At 41.1% G+C, this 15,882-nt stretch overlaps 1 protein-coding gene across 4 annotated transcripts in view; it reads left to right on the top strand.

Moving 5' to 3' along the window:
* Positions 1 to 15,882, top strand: part of LOC124144454 (transcription initiation factor TFIID subunit 1-like) — a 78,591-nt gene that overhangs the window by 48,429 nt on the left and 14,280 nt on the right. For all 4 annotated transcript variants that reach the window (XM_046513859.2, XM_046513860.2, XM_046513857.2 and 1 more), the window contains exons 31-37: positions 435 to 543; positions 770 to 868; positions 3,360 to 3,452; positions 5,007 to 5,091; positions 6,277 to 6,344; positions 6,891 to 7,010; positions 7,823 to 7,915. In XM_046513859.2, coding sequence (XP_046369815.2) covers positions 435 to 543; positions 770 to 868; positions 3,360 to 3,452; positions 5,007 to 5,091; positions 6,277 to 6,344; positions 6,891 to 7,010; positions 7,823 to 7,915 — 667 coding nt within the window. The remainder of the gene's footprint in view (positions 1 to 434; positions 544 to 769; positions 869 to 3,359; positions 3,453 to 5,006; positions 5,092 to 6,276; positions 6,345 to 6,890; positions 7,011 to 7,822; positions 7,916 to 15,882) is intronic.

Raw genomic sequence — 15,882 nt, 5'->3', positions numbered from 1 at the left:
GTTGTTACCCTGTCTAGCGCTCGGCATTAAGGGGCTAAAACAAGGACTGGTCGGCTCGGAGTCAGTATACCGTGTCTGAGTGAGATATTCATGTTAAACTGCGGCATGGTATCTCAGTGAGCTAGCACTATAAATCGGCATCAGTCCGGACTAGTACAAGCAGCCACACACACACACACACACACACACACGTGCATGCACGTCGCTATATAAGTGCAATAATCTTGGACGCGACGTTAAACCCCATTTCACCTCATCTCACCAATTGCGTAGATCAATGCTAATGTCGATCACGGGATTGTCTAGTCCGGACTCGATTCTTAACAGACAGCCATTATATAGCTTGAATATTGCTGAGTGCGGCGTTAAACAACAAACAAAGTAGAAGAAGTTTAGAGTGAAAGTGCACTGAATGTGTAACATTTGGTTTTCAGTGCTGAGAGCATCAAGAGGAAGTCATTGTTGCTGAAGTTCCCAAAACAAGCCGTTGAGGCGAAGAAGAAGCGACGCATTGGGACTGTGGTACACTGTGACTACCTCAAGGTACTTACCACTGTGTGCTGTAGGATAGATGCGGCGAACTTTATGATGATGCAGGCGGTGCCTGAGAACCAAGACTTACTCTGACGTGACAGTCGTTATGGAGAAGCATCTTATATTGAAGCTGATTTAGACAGAATTGATGATACAGCTCTTCTCGGGGAGGGTTACAGGCAATTCTTCCCCACTTCTTGTGATTGTGGAATATCCATTATGGTCACTTTTTCAGAAACCCAAGCAGTCTTCGAACCGTCGCCGCACCGATCCATTGGTTACCCTGGCTACCATGTTCGAGAGCATACTGAATGAAATGAGAACTCTGCCTAATGTAAGTAGAGTTTTTTGTTTTTTTTAAATGTTTTTATTGTTGTAGATAAATACAGTATTCCGTCAAAGACATATTTCGGATTGCATAGAAAGGCACAATACATTGTCCTATTTCAAACCAACAAGGTTGCAACACACAGTCAGACTCAAACATATCATGTATCAACAGAGAGCTATGAATCAAATGCTGAGAATAAAGGTGACCATTTTTTGTTAGTTATTTTTGTCATCCTTTTTTATAGCAATAAATTTCTCGATTGAATATATGTTTTTAAATAGTTTTAATAGTTTATCTAATTGTCCCCCGCCGCGCGAAAGCGCGAAGCGGGGGATATAGTATTCACGACCGTCCGTACGTACGTCCGTCCGTACGTCCCACCTGTTTGTTGCCGCGATATCTCAAGAACTAAACACTGGATTGTCTTCATATTTGGAACTATGGTGTATATACAAATTCCGCAGACACCAGTCGGTTTTGGTGACCTTGACCCCATTTTCAAGGTCACAGCAGGCAAATCTGCTTTTGGAGTTGGAAAACGGTGTTGCCGCGATATCTCAAGAACTAATCGCTGGATTGTCTTCATATTTGGAACTATGGTGTATATACAGACTCTGCAGACACCAGTCGGTTTTGGTGACCTTGACCCCATTTTCAAGGTCACAGCAGGCAAATCTGCTTTTGGAGTTGGAAAACGGTGTTGCCGCGATATCTCAAGAACTAAACACTGGATTGTCTTCATATTTGGAACTATGGTGTATATACAGACTCCGCAGACACCAGTCTGTTTTGGTGACCTTGATCCCATTTTCAAGGTCACAGCAGGCAAATCTGCTTTTGGAGTTAGAAAACGGTGTTGCCGCGATATCTCAAGAACTAAACACTGGATTGTTTTCATATTTGGAACTATGGTGTATATGCAGACACCAGTCGGTTTTGGTGACCTTGACCCCATTTTCAAGGTCACAGCAGGCAAATCTGCTTTTGGAGTTAGAAAACGGTGTTGCAGCAATATCTCAAGAACTAAACACTGGATTGTTTTCATATTTGGAACTATGGTGTATATACAGACTCCGCAGACACCAGTCGGTTTTGGTGACCTTGACCCCATTTTCAAGGTCACAGCAGGCAAATCTGCTTTTGGAGTTAGAAAACGGTGTTGCCGCGATATCTCAAGAACTAATCGCTGGATTGTCTTCATATTTGGTACTATGGTGTATATACAGACTCCGCAGACACCAGTCGGTTTTGGTGACCTTGACCCCATTTTCAAGGTCACAGCAGGCAAATCTGCTTTTGGAGTTAGAAAACGGTGTTGCCGCGATATCTCAAGAACTAATCGCTGGATTGTCTTCATATTTGGTACTATGCTGTATATACAGACACCGCATACACCAGTCGGTTTTGGTGACCTTGACCCCATTTTCAAGGTCACAGCAGGCAAATCTGTTATTGGAGTTGGAAAACAGTGTTGCCGCAATATCTCAAGAACTAATCGCTGGATTGTCTACATATTGGTACTATGCTGTATATACAGGCGGGGGACATTTCGTCACTTTGTGACAAATACTTGTTTTGGTTTGGTTCCTTTAATTCCACTTACATGAATATGCCTTTTTCCCATTAAAACTATATGATTGCTTAAAGTATTAGAGTAGTTAGAACCAAACCAAATAAGATATTTTGTCAATTAAATTTTTTGTGAAAGATAAGTGTTAAGCCAAAGTTCGAGATCATTCCAAAATTGTTTAGTTTCATTACATTCTCAAAAGACATGGCTGGCGCCCTCATTGACAGCATTACAAAAGCTACAAACACTGTTGTCCTCAAGATTCATTGTTGATACACTGTAGTTCCTTCGTAATGTAAGTAGACTTTGTGCAGGGCCTTGCTATTGTTCATTACTAGGAAATATGTGGTTACATCCATTTGATGAAGTCATTACTTTATTTTGAAATGCTGTCTCTGAGGTCACAGTTAACTGTTATGATCCAAATTATGAAATGGTGAAGCAGGAGGCATTGTATTTTATATATATATTGATGTCGACAAACCAGTCGAGGCATTTGTGTACATCAAGTGTTGATGGATGCGATCCTCATGAAGTTTAGTTGTGTTAATCGTGACAAAGACTACGGTGTATTTTTATAAAAAAAAAGGAAACATGCAGTGACATTCCTGATCTGTTGGTATGGGGCAGTCGAGTAGCCTAGTGGTTAAAGCGTTCGCTCGTGGCGCCGAAGGCCCAGGTTCGATTCCCGAAATGGATACAATGAGTGAAGCCCATTTCTCGTGTCCCCTGCCGTGATATTGCTGGAATATTGCTAAAAGCGGCGTAAAACCATACTCACTCATTCACTCATCTGTTGGTACTGGGGACAAACAATGGTGTGAGGCAGAGGTTTTTGTTGTGTGGCAGGCAGGATAAAGAATTTAATGATTAATGTATTATGCCTTTAAGTAAAAGATGATTCTCATTTGCATATTCTCTCAGACCCAGCCATTCCTGTTCCCTGTCAACCCCAAGGAGGTACCGGACTACCACAAGATCGTCAAGAGACCGATGGATCTGCAAACAATACGAGAAGTAAGCACAGAAGCAGCTTGTATCCTCCTGTAGTTGTGTGTTGGTAGAGGATGAGTGAGAAGTTGTATCCTCCTGTAGCTGTGTGTCGGTAGAGGATGAGTGAGAAGTTGTATCCTCCTGTAGTTGTGTGTCGGTAGAGGATGAGTGAGAAGTTGTATCCTCCTGTAGTTGTGTGTCGGTAGAGGATGAGTGAGATGTTGTATCCTCCTGTAGTTGTGTGTCGGTAGAGGATGAGTGAGATGTTGTATCCTCCTGTAGTTGTGTGTCGGTAGAGGATGAGTGAGAAGTTGTATCCTCCTGTAGTTATGTGTCGGTAGAGGATGAGTGAGATGTTGTATCCTCCTGTAGTTGTGTGTCGGTAGAGGATGAGTGAGATGTTGTATCCTCCTGTAGTTGTGTGTCGGTAGAGGATGAGTGAGATGTTGTATCCTCCTGTAGTTGTGTGTCGGTAGAGAATGAGTGAGATGTTGTATCCTCCTGTAGTTGTGTGTCGGTAGAGGATGAGTGAGATGTTGTATCCTCCTGTAGTTGTGTGTTGGTAGAGGATGAGTGAGAAGTTGTATCCTCCTGTAGTTGTGTGTCTGTAGAGGATGAGTGAGATGTTGTATCCTCCTGTAGTTGTGTGTCGGTAGAGGATGAGTGAGATGTTGTATCCTCCTGTAGTTGTGTGTTGGTAGAGGATGAGTGAGAAGTTGTATCCTCCTGTAGTTGTGTGTCGGTAGAGGATGAGTGAGATGTTGTATCCTCCTGTAGTTGTGTGTCGGTAGAGGATGAGTGAGATGTTGTATCCTCCTGTAGTTGTGTGTCGGTAGAAGATGAGTGAGATGTTGTATCCTCCTGTAGTTGTGTGTCGGTAGAGGATGAGTGAGATGTTGTATCCTCCTGTAGTTGTGTGTCGGTAGAGGATGAGTGAGATGTTGTATCCTCCTGTAGTTGTGTGTCGGTAGAGGATGAGTGAGAAGTTGTAGTGTTTTTTGAAATACTGTGAAGACTTTTTTTAATTCAGAAGATGTAGGAACTGGTACAGAGTTATCTGTTGTTTGAGTTGCGGTGAATGGCGTTTAATGTCGCGTTCAAGATTATTGCACTTGTAAAGCGACATGGATGCAAGTGTCTGTCTGTCTGTCTGTCTGTCTGTCTGTCTGTGTTGGGCTATTTGTACGAATTAGAGTTTTATATTGCTGGCCCACTGAAATAAGGCATAAGATTTTAACATGACGCCAATTCGAGTTTTATATTGCTGGCCCACTGAAATATGGCATAAGATTTTAACATGATGCCAAGCAGTCCAGTCCTTTTATGTGGCAGGGGATCAAAACACTGACATTCCACTCTGTGCTGATGCTCTGTCCACTATACAATAGAGGCAGTCTCACCTTTGAGACAAACAGAGTTGGGGTAGTTGGCGGCCAACTGTTGGCCTATATGCCAAAATGGAATGTGTCTGAACAACATGTTTTCATTCACATGGTCAGAGATGTCAGTATTTAGTCAATAATACTTGGTCCAAAGTTTGTCTGCTTTTGAAATAGGCTGTTGTTTGTGTGTGTTCAGAATATGCGCAACAAGAAGTATCATTCTCGAGAGGAGTTCCTGGTGGACATCATCCAGATTGTTGACAACAGCAAGATGTATAATGGTGAGTCGCGGCTCGTGGAGCTCCAGCTGTCCACACTTACATGGTTAAATATGCCTCACAGAGTCACAATAACCTTTCTGCCAGCACTGTTTGCATCTTCCCAAGGCAAGGCCGTTAATTGACTATCAAAGTCCAGTTTCCACCTTTGCTGAACCACACTGGAAATTCCAGGCTCGATCATAGCGCCCCTGTTGCTTTTACGAGTAATGTCCCTTCTATGTCTACCTTTTGACCAATCAGATTACACCTCATATCGCTTGCATTTGCTTCAATCAAAATGGTGGCGCCCAATCAAGACGATCTGAATGATATCGAGATCTATATCAAAATAAAACGGATCTTACCCCGTGAAGTGCATCAAATTTTTTTAAAAACATCTGTCAACACCCAGTTGACGGTACACTTGCTTTGCAAATCTTACAGTCGACCGAAATCTACACGTTGAAATCCATGTTGTTTACAAACCGGATGTCTAGTTCGTTAAGCGATTTTGAATGGACTATGCCTAGACTCGTTATTCCAGCCAAAATGTAATTCTGGAATTCCCGCCTTGTTCGGCAAGGGTGGAAACTGGACTTTTATAGTCATTGAAATCCCCTTGCCTCGGGAAGATGAACGGTTTGCTGCATCCCCTCAAATTCAATCCAAATCTATTATGACCTGTGGAGAACCTGGGCTGGAATAGAGGGTAGGGAATGCCTATGCCTTATAACTGTTCATAGGTAATTCAGACCACATTTTTACAGATCACAGGTAATTTTTCCACCCATTTGACAATCACGGATCATTATAATCATGATAATGTAAATTAGTTTATATTTCATAGAGATAAGGAATAATTTATTCTTACTTATCAATCTGATTGTGACAAAACCATAACATTATCAAGTTTATGTTTATGCATGTACGTGTATAATCTTGGACTGCATCTCATATTATTGTAACATATATATGCCTGGTGACAACTTGTCAGACAGACCTTCTTGGGCGTTTCTTGATATTTTTAGGCAACTGTCCTCCAAATTTACAACATGGTATTTCTGGTTTCAACATAACAAACAATAACAAACAATTACAATTCACAGTACAATTAGCTATGACATCCAGATTAGGTCTTGTAGTTGTCTGTGGTCTGTGATGATCCTGTACAAGACTTGTCTCATTGCTGTGTTTTCCTTCATGCAGGAGCTCGACATCTACTGACAGAGACCTCACAGAACATGATGAGCCACTGCCTGAAGAGGTTTGCTGAGGTACGTACACATCAGTGATAGACATGGCCACTCATTTGTAAGTCCTCAGTTAGTGAAAACTTAGAGGGACTACCGTATTCGACGTAATAAGCGCGCCGCTCTCATAAGCGCCCAAGGCTAATATGTTGGCTAATGAACAATCCCAATTAGCAATCCTGCCGATTGATCAATGTACACATGTCCTGCCCTACTGGTAACACACAGCCATTCATTCAATTAGTATAAAAAAGTAAGTATTTATTGCCTGACATGTACTTAGTCCTCCTGCCATGCAACATCAGCCTGTAAACAAACCAGACAATGAATTGATCGATTCTAGGCACAAAATGCTCATTTTCTGTGGATGATTTGATGTGCAGAGTTGTGTCCCTTAGAAATGCCTGGATCAGTTTATGGGTTCGAATCCCAGGTGGGTCCAGATCATGATTCTCGTCAGCACCATACCTGTTCTGATGGATTTCAGTCATTGTTTTGAGAGATAAAGAGATGTTGGAGAGGTTAGAGATTGGTATCCTGGTCTGTAGTTGCTGTTGTTGTGTGTTTCAGAAAGAGCAGAAGCTGATGCGCTTGGAGAAGGCCATCAACCCCCTCCTGGATGACAACGACCAGGTCGCCTTCTCCTACATCCTCATCAACGTTGTCGAGAAGATGAAGTCTGTGGAAAATGTAAGTCTGAAGTTTTTCTTTCAGACTCAGCTTGAGTGAACTGTAAGACTAAATAGATTTTCTTAGTCTAAATCACCCTCACAAAATCATTGTGTTTTTAAACACAAACATCTGATCTATATCCTTAGGTAACACCCTTTGTTACTGTGTAAAATTATGTCAGTGATAATGTGAGTCACTTGAATCAATCAGCACAAGCTGACCAGTGTGTTAACATTGAGTTCCGGGTTGAAAGACATCACATTGGGGGGCGGTCGGGTAGCCTAGTGGTTAAAGCGTTCGCTCATCACGCCGAAGACCCGGGTTCGATTCCCGACATGGGTACAATGTTTGAAGCCCATTTCTGGTGTCACCCGCCAAGATATTGCTGGAATATTGCTAAAAGCGGCGTAAAACCATACTCAGTCAGTCAGTCAGCATCACTTTGGGATTCAGGGTTAGAATAGGTCCCAAGCAACATATGCTTGTCATGTTAGGGGACTTCATGTTATCGGCTGGTCAGACTGGGTTACTTGGTTGATTGTGTTATCTGCCTCCAATGGCTAATAACTGGAGTAGTTCATGGTATTTTTTATATCTGTCAGTGAACACTGTGTGTTCAGCTTTAATATTGTCTTCCCTGAATTCTGCTGTAGACTCAAGGAATGCTTATCATATGCTCCTGTACATATAATATTCCTTTCAAGATACTAGGAAAGGAGAGTGCCCATAGTTGCATAGATTTATATGAAGTGTAGAACGTCATTTTCATGTTTTTGCTGCTTTTATTTTCTGTAACTGCTTTCATATGATGTTGTGTTTTTTTATGCTAGTCGTGGCCTTTCCACCAGCCAGTCAACAAGAAGTTGATCAAAGACTACTACGAGATCATCAAGAAGCCCATGGACCTCAAGTCTCTGCTTCATGTAAGTGTTTGTGTTATTACCAACCTGTGGCTTGGCGACCCATTTGAGATAACGGGTATTTAGCATTAGACTACTACGAGATCATCAAGAAGCCCATGGACCTCAAGTCTCTGCTTCATGTAAGTGTTTGTGTTATTACCAACCTGTGGCTTGGCGACCCATTTGAGATAACGGGTATTTAGCATTAGACTACTACGAGATCATCAAGAAGCCCATGGACCTCAAGTCTCTGCTTCATGTAAGTTTTTGTGTTATTACCCACCTGTGGCTTGGCGACCCATTTGAGATAACAGGTATTTAGCATTAGACTACTACGAGATCATCAAGAAGCCCATGGACCTCAAGTCTCTGCTTCATGTAAGTTTTTGTGTTATTACCAACCTGTGGCTTGGCGACCCATTTGAGATAACAGGTATTTAGCATTAGACTACTACGAGATCATCAAGAAGCCCATGGACCTCAAGTCTCTGCTTCATGTAAGTTTTTGTGTTATTACCAACCTGTGGCTTGGCGACCCATTTGAGATAACGGGTATTTAGCATATGTGTGGGATCTTAGTTCCAGGACAGTGATTGGCTTGTCCATGGGTCAGATTATGACGGACTACTTTCCTGATTGTAATGCATTGATAAGTGTCTTGTGTTTCGGTCGAATCACCTACTTTATGGTTTAGGAGCATTTAATAAATGTTCCTAGATCTTATCTAGCTTGCATTATCATCACAGCCTTGACAATACACAGATATAGCTAAAATGTTTTCGTGAAGAGTCACGCTAGTTATGAGTGGTACCGTATTTTCTTGAGTATAGTGTGCACATTTTTTCCAAAAAACACAGCTGTGTAGAAGGGGTGTTATTGTACACTAAGTAGTAGGTGGAATGTTGTCACTCATGACTGTTGTGTTATGTATTCTACCATTACTTTGAAGAATGCTTGAATCTGATTGGTTAAAAAGAGGTTTTCTTTTTGCAACAGAAACCTCTTTTAAATATTTTAAGCCTTTTTCACACCAAAACTGTTTGTATGAATACATCAATAACCTACATATTGGTCCAAAATAAAATGGGGTGATATTGCTGCAATGTTGCTGAAAGTGGCGTAAAACCATACTCACTCGCTCTATATGAGAGAGAACTTAGAATAATGTGTTGTGGTGTGGGATATCACAAGTCTTGGTACTTCTGGATAGAGTTGACCATAGCCGTAGATTATCATAATTACCTTCAGAATATGAAAAGAGACAAAAATAATCCTTTTAGAGATGGGAGTTGATAAGACAAGATTACTGAAGAGCGGATTGACGTTTCATCTTCTGCAAAGTTTCTATACATGTGGGGGCACGGGTGGCCCATGTGTCTAAGGCGCCGCGATTCGCTGTGCAGATTTGCGGGTTAAACACCGCTTTTAACAGTATTCCTGTTATAACGCAGCGTGTCAGCTTAATGTGGGAGGAAAGCCAGAAGTGATGCAGGTCTCAGACGTTTACCACTTTGGTGAAACCCACGAGCATGGGTATGGTGCTGACAAACCTCGAAACATTATTGGGGTGAACCAGGATTCGAACCCACAATCATAGGTTTCTGGCGTGTCCAAGGAACGCAACTCTGCACAGCGAATCGTGGCGCCTTTGACGACTGAGTCACCTGTGCCACCCGTGCCCCCGTGTTTACTTTGACCAATTCATAAATGTAGTGTTCCATGTATAATAACAATAACTATATGGCATGGTTGTTAACAGCAATTTAACATGTGGCCTGAAACTGTTCACCTCGTTCAGTTGAACAGTTATTTGCCGTATGGATTCTGGTCTGGAATAAGTCTCCAGTACCCCATGCTTGTTTCAAGAACCTACTCTTGAGGAATGGTTTCAATGAGACAAGGCTGATTGAATGTTATCTTGCAGCGATGGTGTGGGTTGTTGTTCATGCTATCAACCACTGGTTTGCCTGGCCCTGGTTCAGTGGGTTACAGGCAGGTGTGGTGGTTTGGATTCAAGAAAACCATGCCAGAAACCTTTGATCTTGGGTTTGAATCCCAAATTTTCCCTGAACATATTTGTGCTCTTGCATTTCCATGATAAAAATGGCTATGATCTGCATCACCTCAGATTTTGCTCCTGCATCAAGCATGCTGTGATATCAGTGAAATACTTTCAAAGTGGCATTACACCAAACTACCTCACTAAAGGCTGATTACCCGTGAAGATCCGGGTTAGAATAGGTCCTCAGCAACCCATCCTTGTTGTAGTGTAAAAGGCGACTATGCTTGTCGCAAGAGGCGTCTAGCGGGATCCGGTGGTCAGACTCGCTGACTTGGTTAATGAATGTTATCGCATCCCAGTTACGTAGATCGATGCTCAAGATATCAATCACTTGAGTACTGGCCCAGACTCCATTACTTACAGACTGCCGTCATGTAGCTGGAATACTGCTGAGTGCAGCGTTAAACAACAAAAAACAAACAAACAAGCTAAAGGCAGATGTGACAGCTGGAATATTGCTGATTGGGGTAAAACATAACCCACTCACATGTGTGCCTTACCTACAGATAACTCTTTAGGCCCCCGGGGTGTGATTTGGTTGATAGTGTACTTAGCATGTCATCGTACATAGAGTTTTATGATAACTCTGTAGGCACCCAGGGTAGAAGGTGTCCCTATCACCCCATTGCTAGTCATGAGAGGCAACAGATTTGAGAACCCATGGGTATTGGGGGTTAGAATTGGTCCCTAGCAACCCATGCTGGTCATAAGAGATGACTTGATGAATAAGCTGGTCAGACTGTGTGATTTGGTTGATAGTGGACTGAGCATGTCATCGTACACTGACGTGTTGATCGTTGTTAATGGTACAACAGTAATCACTTGTCTGGTCCAGACTCGATTATTTACAGACCGCGTTTATATAGCTGGAATATTGCTGAGTGTGGCATTAAACAATAAACACACACACCTGCAGATAAAATGATATGTGTAATCTGCATTGGCCGACTGCAAGCTTCACAATTTTTTTTTCTTGCTTCCAATCTTAAATTTTAGACTTGCCCATATGGTACAGATTTCCATGCAGAGTACAGCATTCATTTACCATGTTAAGATATACATGTACCGTATTCAACGTAATAAGTGCCCCGCTCTAATAAACGCCCACGGCGGTATTTGCTAATATATTGGCAAGTGAACAATCCCAATTAGCACCCCTTCCGAATGAGTCATGTACACAAGACTTATTTATTATCCCCCGCCACGGAGTGGAAGGGGGATATAGGAATGGGTGCTGTCCGTCCGTCACATTTCGTTTCCGGAGCAGATCTTGAAAACCGAACCATATTTCTTCACCAAACTTGGCACATAGATAGATCTAGTGGCGAACTGGTGCCTTTTGATAGTTTGGGATTTTAAAAAAAAAAGTTTTTCGAGGCTCCATGGCAACGACTTTGATTTAGACTGAAAATGGCAGTAGTCCTTGTTTCCGGAGCAGATCTTGAAAACCGTACCATATTTCTTCACCAAACTGAGCACATAGATCGATCTAGTGGTGAACTAGTGCCTTTTGATAGTTTGGGATTTAAAAAAAAATAGTTTTTCGAGGCTCCATGGCAACGACTTTGATTTAGACTGAAAATGGCAGTAGTCCTCGTTTCCGGAGAAGATCTTGAAAACTGTACCATATTTCTTCACCAAACTGAGCACATAGATAGATCTAGTGGTGAACTGGTGCCTTTTGATAGTTTGGGATTTTAAAAAAAAATTATTTTTCGAGTTTCCATGGCAACGACTTTGATTTAGACTGAAAATAGCGGTAGTCCTCGTTTCCTGAGCAGATCTTGAAAACCGTACCATATTTCTTCACCAAACTTAACACATAGATAGATCTAGTGGTGAACTGGTGCCTTTTGATAGATTGGGATTTTAAAAAAAATAGTTTTTCGAGGTTCCATGGCAACGACTTTGATTTAGACTGCAAATAGCGGTAGTCCTCGTTCCCGGAACAGATCTTGAAAAACGTACTATATTTCTTTACAAAAAGGCCCAGTGAACATAGTGCACAGGAGCTAATGCATTGCACACACCCGACATGTCATATTGGCGGGGGATGTGAGTATTTCATGCTTGTTCGTGTATAATACGCACTCGAAATTAAATTCTGGAAAAATATATCTGTCGTATATAAACTGTCAGGCCGTCAGCATAAACCACGAAATTTATCTTTCAACTCTGATTTTTTCACCAAAATAATATTCTAATAAGAGCCCCCTATTTCTAATTTTGAGAGCACCCTCGGCGCTTATTACATCAAATACGGTAGTTCTTTTGTACTGTTATTACTGATAGTAAGAAATAAGATCTGCAGCCAAAGCTGTGATTGATTGATCTAATGATGTCAGTAATTTGGTAAACAAGCTGTTTTTGGCAGAAGCAGTGATGTTTTTGTTATCTCTTGCCAGTTAAGGAAATGCCAACATCAATTTCTTATACTTTATAACCTAAAGTCTTGGCATTCCAGTGCAGTTTTATCGGAGCTGAGCTCCTGTAGGTGCAGATGGCTAGTGATAATTGGTGTAGAGTTGTTGACAAATCTTCACAGCGAAGATAGAGGGTGTCCTGCCTCCTCGTTGCACGTGGATTTCTTCTGTCTGTACACTGGGGACGAGATAAGATATTGGCATTGATTGGGATGGAATAACAGGCCAACGTACTGATCATGACACTCAACTGTTTCTTCCCCTCTGTTGATGTTTTTGCTACTTTCATGAGTTTTATGAGAAGTGTTTAATTCTTTCATGAGTTTTAAGACATGTTGTCATTTCTTTCATCAGTTTTATGAGATGGTATGCTTCTTTCATCAGTTTTATGAGATGCTGTCATTTCTTTCATGAGTTTTTGAGATGATGTCTTTGCTTTCATGAGTTTTATGACATGTTTTTGCTTCTGTCATCAGCAGCCTTAGAAATTGGCACTAGTCTGCCTAACAGTTAAGGTATCATAAGGACTAGAAGAAATTTTCCATTTTTAAGGGTTCTGCTATATGTAATCATTATAAGGACCGGTGGACTAAAAATGATAGTTTCTACCCCTGATCGGTGTAATGAAGCTGTCGTTTCTTTCATGAGTTTTATGACATGTTTTCCCTTCTGTCATCAGTTTTATGAGATATCATTTCTTTCATGAGTTTTGTGAGATGGTGTTGCTTCTTTCATGAGTTTTTTCAGACACATTTTCTATTTGATTGTGTTGATTGATGTCTTAGATACGGGTATGTACGGTATTAGTCACTGTTTAAAAAAAAAAAGTTAAGGTATGATTTGCACTGTTTCAGTTGTCTGGAGGTACTATCAACAACCCACATTTGAAAGTTAGATAAGCAGAATTGTGTGATATTTAGTATAAAAATGTTTAAAGGTGCTGCATAAGATTTGTTTTTTGGTGTCAGAGTACTAAATAAATCAGATAAGAAAGCGTTCAATCCAAAAATATCCAAGCCTGCACTGTTTGAAGGGAGTTGGCGTTTTTACAACAAGGTAATTCCAATGTGTCTCAGCAAAGGAAAGATTGTCTGAAACCCATAAACATGACATGAAGTGTTACGCCTAGGTGCAGGCTGTGTAGGTGGGAAATATAGTGTCTAACACTCATTTGAGAAGTTTTTGGCTGGCAAGACAATGTCAGTGTACAGAGCTTTGGAGAGAGCCTGGGTACAAACATCACAGCAATGATCAGAGGCTAGTGTCGGTTATTGGACAGAGTGTTTTGTGGTCGATAAGCCCCTAAAACTGCTTTTGAGTCTAAATCGGTACAGCTTTATGATGTTATCATCAAAGGGGAGTAATTCGGGGATGTTGATAAACACTCTAGAAAAATAAGGTGGGGTGGGGGAAGGTGCTGCAGACTTGGGTTGGTTGGAAAAAACCAAAGTGCATATAAATCCATTCTCACTCACTCACTTATTATTAGGGCACAAGAAGGTGAAATTTATCATAAGTGTTGCAACTGTTTGTTGCCAGAACTAGATATCCCATTTGCAGTGTTTGATAATTATGAATGAATGTTAACAGGTCCTTTTTGCAACCTTATTATTAAAACTAAATAATTATAATAAATTTTAATGCACAAAATCTGATGTACTTTAGGACCCCTAAGTTTCTAACACTGCCTTTGTGTTTGAAGTCATGTTTGGTGTAGATAAATCAAACCAAGGATATGGATAATTGACAGTCGTCATTGACGGTAATTAGTGATTCTGGTCATCATTTGAAAATGTTGCATGACAACAGGAAGCATTCCTGGACTGGTTGCGGGGAATACTTGCCACTGATGCTTGCTGTTTCTAACAGATGATATGATTATAATCCCCTCCATTTATGATGAGTGAGAGAGTACTGTTTCACGCCGCTTTTAACAGTATTCCTGTTATATCACAGCGTGTCAGCTTAATGTGGAAGGAAAGCCCGAAGTGAAGCAGGTCTCAGATGTTTACCACCTCGGTGAAACCCACGAGCATGGGTATGGTGCTGACAAACCTAGGAACATAATTGGGGTGAACCGGGATTCAAACCCACAATCATAGGTTTCTTGCTACCCAGGGGACGCAACTCTGCACAGCGGCTACTTAGACTACTGGGACACCCATGCCCCCCCCCCCCCCATTCATCATGTGTTGAATTGATAACAAGTGCAGGATGAACTGAATTGGATTATTTTGAAGGGAGGTAACTCTTTCTGTCTTAAGACACCACATCCTACAAAAACCTCTGTGAGACTTTATTCATAAACCAGCTGATCTACAATGACAAATTCTCTTCAGATCCTCCTTCAAAGCCGTTCTTGTTAATGTGCTAGGTTGTTAATGAGATTGATGTTTAATGTGTTAACTGCTCATTCATTCACAGGGTGATGCAACAAATCCTATAAATAAATATAGCGTGTTTACTGGCAGTAGGAAGGGTATTATCAAAGGAAATAGACCAAAATCCTTTGACCAGACAGCTAATAGTACCACTGACTGATTTCCCAACCATAAAGTGAACTTCAAAGCTGACAGTTCAATCTGACAATTATCCTCTTGGCTGAAAATGGAAATTGATGTCGTATTTTTTTCAAATGAATTTTAGTGATCAAACATGTTCATTCTGATGTGACAAAGGAAGAAATGTCATACAAGTCTCAAGTAGTCTTGATTAGTTGTAATTTGAGAAAAGGAGATGTGTGTTTACAAAAATGGATCCCTTTTGCATTGAATTCCTTATGAGTTTTGTTCTGACTGATGTGGCTTTGATGTTAGAAGATTTAGGCTGGATTGTTGTTTGGGCAGGTATTAGATCAATAACGTGAAGGAAGGGATTGAATTTGTAGTCCTGTTTCTATATTTCCTGAGCTTGTCTGTTGTAGGCCACAACAAAATAGATCTTTGATTGTTCAATCTTATTAAAATCAGACCTTAGTTCTCGCTACCGCTAAACAAAGATCTGAAGACATCCCATTAGGGGTCACGTCAGAACGACCTTTCATCCGACCAATCCGAGCATCGCTTACCAGATCATGAAAGTGACAGCAGGAATGTGATTTCTAATCATACAACCTCGAAAACTTTAACATTTTATTCCGAACGATAGTTAAACAACTGAATCCATACAATCTAGACCATCTTTTAGCCATTCCAGAATGTTCTTTTATTTAGGTTTCAAATTTGTAATCGAGAATTTGTCAAAATATGTTGCAAGGCGTAGTCGTCAATTTGAATTTAGTGCCGTAAAGCACGAGAAAGCTGCCTTCTGATTGGTCATTCCATTGGTCAGTTAAAGTTCGCGCAAAGTCGGTCTGACGTGACCCGTAATGGGATGTCCTCAGATCTTTGTTTAGCGGTAGCGAGAACTAAGATCTAATTTTAATGAGATTGTTGATTGTTAGACCTGAGCAATGTACCTACCAGCTTTACAGATTTCTTGGCCATTATGCAAAAAGGCCAGAG

This window comes from Haliotis rufescens, unplaced genomic scaffold, assembly GCF_023055435.1.
Source record: "Haliotis rufescens isolate VD_foot unplaced genomic scaffold, xgHalRufe1.0.p SCAF_7, whole genome shotgun sequence".
NCBI lineage: Eukaryota > Metazoa > Mollusca > Gastropoda > Lepetellida > Haliotidae > Haliotis > Haliotis rufescens.
Note: the sequence above shows the minus strand (reverse complement) of the source record. Positions and strands in the feature narration are given on the sequence as shown.